This window comes from Rhinopithecus bieti, unplaced genomic scaffold (assembly GCF_001698545.2).
Source record: "Rhinopithecus bieti isolate Rb0 unplaced genomic scaffold, ASM169854v2 scaffold_11380, whole genome shotgun sequence".
Classification (NCBI taxonomy): Eukaryota; Metazoa; Chordata; class Mammalia; order Primates; family Cercopithecidae; genus Rhinopithecus; species Rhinopithecus bieti.
Window position 1 is genome coordinate 484,192 of NW_016807225.1, and position 4,192 is coordinate 488,383.

The 4,192-nt window shown below is 40.5% G+C and overlaps 1 protein-coding gene across 1 annotated transcript in view; it reads left to right on the top strand.

Moving 5' to 3' along the window:
• Window positions 1–4,192, top strand: part of BBOF1 (basal body orientation factor 1) — a 45,133-nt gene that overhangs the window by 34,297 nt on the left and 6,644 nt on the right. The window contains 5 exon segments of the mRNA XM_017880483.1: window positions 1,439–1,495; window positions 1,497–1,538; window positions 2,758–2,832; window positions 2,997–3,111; window positions 3,444–3,489. Coding sequence (XP_017735972.1) covers window positions 1,439–1,495; window positions 1,497–1,538; window positions 2,758–2,832; window positions 2,997–3,111; window positions 3,444–3,488 — 334 coding nt within the window. The 3' untranslated portion in view covers window position 3,489.

Below are 4,192 nucleotides of genomic sequence, written 5' to 3' on the forward strand. Positions count from 1 at the left end.
AAAATATTTTTTACAATACCAGTACTCTACATGTTAGCTTTTATTATTATTATTATTATTATTATATTATTATTATTATTATTTTGAGACGGAATCTCACTGTGTCGCCAGGCTGCAGTGCAGTGACGTGATCTCGGCTCACTGCAACCTCTGCCTCTGGGGTTCAAGCAATTCTTCTGCCTCAGCCTCCCAAGTAGCTGGGACTACAGGCGCCCGTCACCACACCCAGCTAATTTTTGTATTTTTAGTAGAGACTAAACAACTTTTTTTTTTTATCTTGTTCCCTTTGTGTGTATTTCATTTCACCATGTTGGCCGGGATGGTCCGATCTCTTGATCTCATGATCTGCCCGCCTTAGCCTCCCAAAGTGCTGGAATTACAGGCGTGAGCCACTGTGCCAGGCCTCATGTTAGCTTTTATAAACAGAAAGTAGACTATGAGTCCTCTGGGAAAGTTGTAGTGTAGATAGAGACTTGTCTGGAAAGCTTACCTGCAGCTTTGTTTGAAGGTAAGAAAATAGACTACGTAAGTTTTGCGTTATTTTTTAAATTTTGTTACACTGTTTTCACAGTAAAATATTTAATACAAAAAGAAATGTTAATGGAAAAACACGTCAGTAATTTCACCAAACAACTTTTTTTCTTTTTTTGAGACGGAGTCTCGCTCTGTCGCCCAGGCTGGAGCGCAGTGGCCGGATCTCAGCTCACTGCAAGCTCCGCTTCCCGGGTTTACGCCATTCTCCTGCCTCAGCCTTCCAAGTATCTGGGACTACAGGCACGTGCCACCACACCCAGCTAATTTTTTTGTATTTTTTAGTAGAGATGGAGTTTCACTGTGTTAGCCAGGATGGTCTTGATCTGCTGACCTCATGATCCGCCCACCTCGGCCTCCCAAAGTGCTGGGATTACAGGTGTGAGCCACCGCGCCCGGCCTAAAAAACTTCTTTTTTTTCTTGTTCCCTTTGTCTGTGTGTGTCTCTAGATAAATAATGTTATATTAGTTTTTTATTTTTTTTATTTTTTTTGAGTCAGAGTCTCACTCTGTTGCCAAGGCTGGAGTAGAGTGGCATGATCTCAACTCCCTGCAACCTCCGCCTCCCAGGTTCAAGTGATTCTCCTGCCTCAGCCTCCTGAATAGCTGGGACTACAGGCATGTGCTACCACGCCTGGCTAATTTTTGTATTTTTAGTAGAGATGGGTTTTCACCTCATTGTCCAGGCTGGTCTCGAACTCCTGACCTCAGATGATCCACCCGCCTCGGCCTCCCAAAGTGCTGGGATTACAGGTGTGAAACACCGCACCTGGCCTCTAGTTGTTTCATAATATTCAATTATGGTATGGAATTTATCTTACATTTACACATTATATATTTTTTAAAAGAGGAGAAGCCTATTTGATGATATTTTCCTTTTGCATTTTTTTCCTCTGAAATTCTTCAGGACACATATTGAAGGAAATGTGGATATTGGAGATTTGACCTGGGAGCAGAAGGAAAAGTCTTGCGATTGCTCTTTGCAAAATGAATGGCTGTCCTTCTAGGTAACTCCCAATTTCTGCATTGAAATACCAAGTTGTTATCAAATCCAGAAACCACATAGGAATAATGAACTTATTTTTCTTACTTAGAACTAAAGGGATGAGAAAGGACCAGAAAATATAAAAAGGCCCTACTGCTTAACCACTGCAGCTCCCAGAGATAAAGAGTGGGAGATGAATGAGCATGAAAATGAAAGATGAATTGGAATTACAGGGGGAGGGGAAAGATTCATCTTAGATGTTTATAGTGCTTACTAAGAAGTTACAATATTGCTCAGCTGAATGAGTGGCAACTGAAGATAGACATAACAATATTAAGATTTTATTGGTTTGCAAAGATAAGTAATTTTTTTTTTTTTTTTTTTTAGATGGGGGTCTCATTCTGTCACCCAGGCCAGAGTGCAGTGGCACAATCACAGCTCACTGTAACCTCCACTTCCCAGGCACAAATGATCCTCCCACCTGAGTCTACTGAGTAGCTGAGACTACAGGCATGTGCCACATGTGGTCTGGCTAATTTTTTTTTTTTTTTTTTGAGAAGCAGTCTCATTCTGTCGCCCAGGCTGGAGTGCAGTGGTGCAGTCTCGGCTCACTGCAACCTCTGTCTCCTGGGTTCAAGTGATTCTCGTGCCTCAGCCTCCCGAGTAGCTGGGATTAACAGGCGCCACCACCATGCCCGGCTAATTTTTGTATTTTTTGTAGAGACGGGAGTTTCACCATGTTAGCCATGCCGGTCTTGAACTCCTGACCTGAGGTGACCCACCCGCCTCAGCCTCCTAAAATGCTGAGATTACAGGCACTCAGCCACTGTGCCCGGCCCTAATTTTTTATTTTTAGTAAAGACAGGGTTTCACCATGTTGGCCAGGCTGGTCTCAAACTTCTGACCTCAGGTGATCCACTCACATCGGCTTCCCAAAGTGCTGGGATTACAGGCATGAGCCACTGCACCTGGCCAGTTGTACATTTTAAAATAACTAAAAGAGTATAATTGGATTGTAACACAAAGGATAAATACTTGAAGGGATGGATACTTCATTCTCTATGATGTGATTTCACATTGAATGCCTGTATCAAAACATCTCACGTACCCCACAAATACATATACCTACTATCACCCACCAAAATAGAAAATAAAAAAAAATTAAAATATGAAAAGAAAATATGACGGCATGAGGAGACACTGCCTCATTCATTATCTTTGTTGACTTTCACCTACCACAGGAAATACAACCAGAGTTCTAGGCCTCCAGTTCCAGACTATGTTGTTTCTGACAGTGGGGAAACAAAGGAATTTGGGTAAGAGCTCTCTTGCTAAAGTAATAAACATGAGCCCAACACGATGGTTCTTGTGGGCATCTTGAATGTGCTAATTGAAAGTTAATATGACAAGTCTGTTATTCTAAACCAGGTTTTCTGTGTGTACAGTTGTTGATGGCTCTGTTATTTTGTCATTATTGCAGGGATGAAAGTAAGCTTCAAGCCAGAATCTTCATCACCCAGCAAATTCCAATATCAGACTCTTCTGGTAAAGTGGTGCTACCCACTATTCCAAAAGGACCTCAAGAGTCTGACACAGTAAGGAGTCTCTCTTATCAAACAATACATATTGTTGTCACCCTTCCCCATGTTGCTTCTTGCTAAATCAGTTATTTTCTCTACTAGTCTACTAGTTAAGAGACTTCAGGGATCAGTGGAATGAATAATAAACAGCATTAGTAGATTACATAAAATTTTAAAGCAATATCCATAAAAATGCATATTATACTAACGCAAATGCAAATGTGTGCCTCTTTTTGCGTGGAAACCTATAGGTTGCCTTTTGAAGTAAGCAGCCTAGCCACAATGTGTACTATCTTTTATGTAAGAGTAAACATAGTGACCTTGTGACTCTTGGCTTTCCATCACAGGTGGGAAGTCAGAGTCATTACAACCTAGAGGACAAAGGCTTATAAGGTAATATGAAATGATTTTTTTTAAGCCAAGTTTTTCTCTTTTAAGAGTTTTTTATTTATAATTTGTTATTCATAATCAATTAGTACAATGTAGAATCTGAGAAATTTCAAACGAAGCCACATTAGAGTAAAAAAAAAGAGAAAATACTGACTTTTTAGCTGCGATCACATGAATATAACTGATGAGTATTTTTCATCTAAGAAATAAGAAACTCTGAGCAGCACAATTCTGATTAGTGTGTGTTTTAGAAGTGACTTCCCTTAAATATAAGGAAAATGTAAGGAGTCTCTGTGACTACATTTAATTCCACTTGGAATATAGACAATAATGACCTTTTATTTAACCCAGCCTATAGTTGTTGGATTGGATTAAATATCACTACCAGGGCCAGGCGTAGTGGCTCACACCTATAATCTCAGCACTTTGGGAGGCCGAGGCGGGCGGATCATGAGGCCAGGAGATTGAGAACCCAGGAGGCGGAGGTTGCAGTGAGCTGAAATCATCCCACTCCACTCCACCCTGGGCAACAGAGCGAGACTCCATCTCAAAACAAAACAAAACAAAACAACAACAACAACAACAAAATCACTACCAGTTGCCAGCTGTGATAAGAGCTAAAACAAGGGGCACTGTAGTCTCAAATTATAAATTTCTATTGCCTCATCTTTAGGAAAGCACCAAAAAAAAAAAAAAAAAAAAAAAA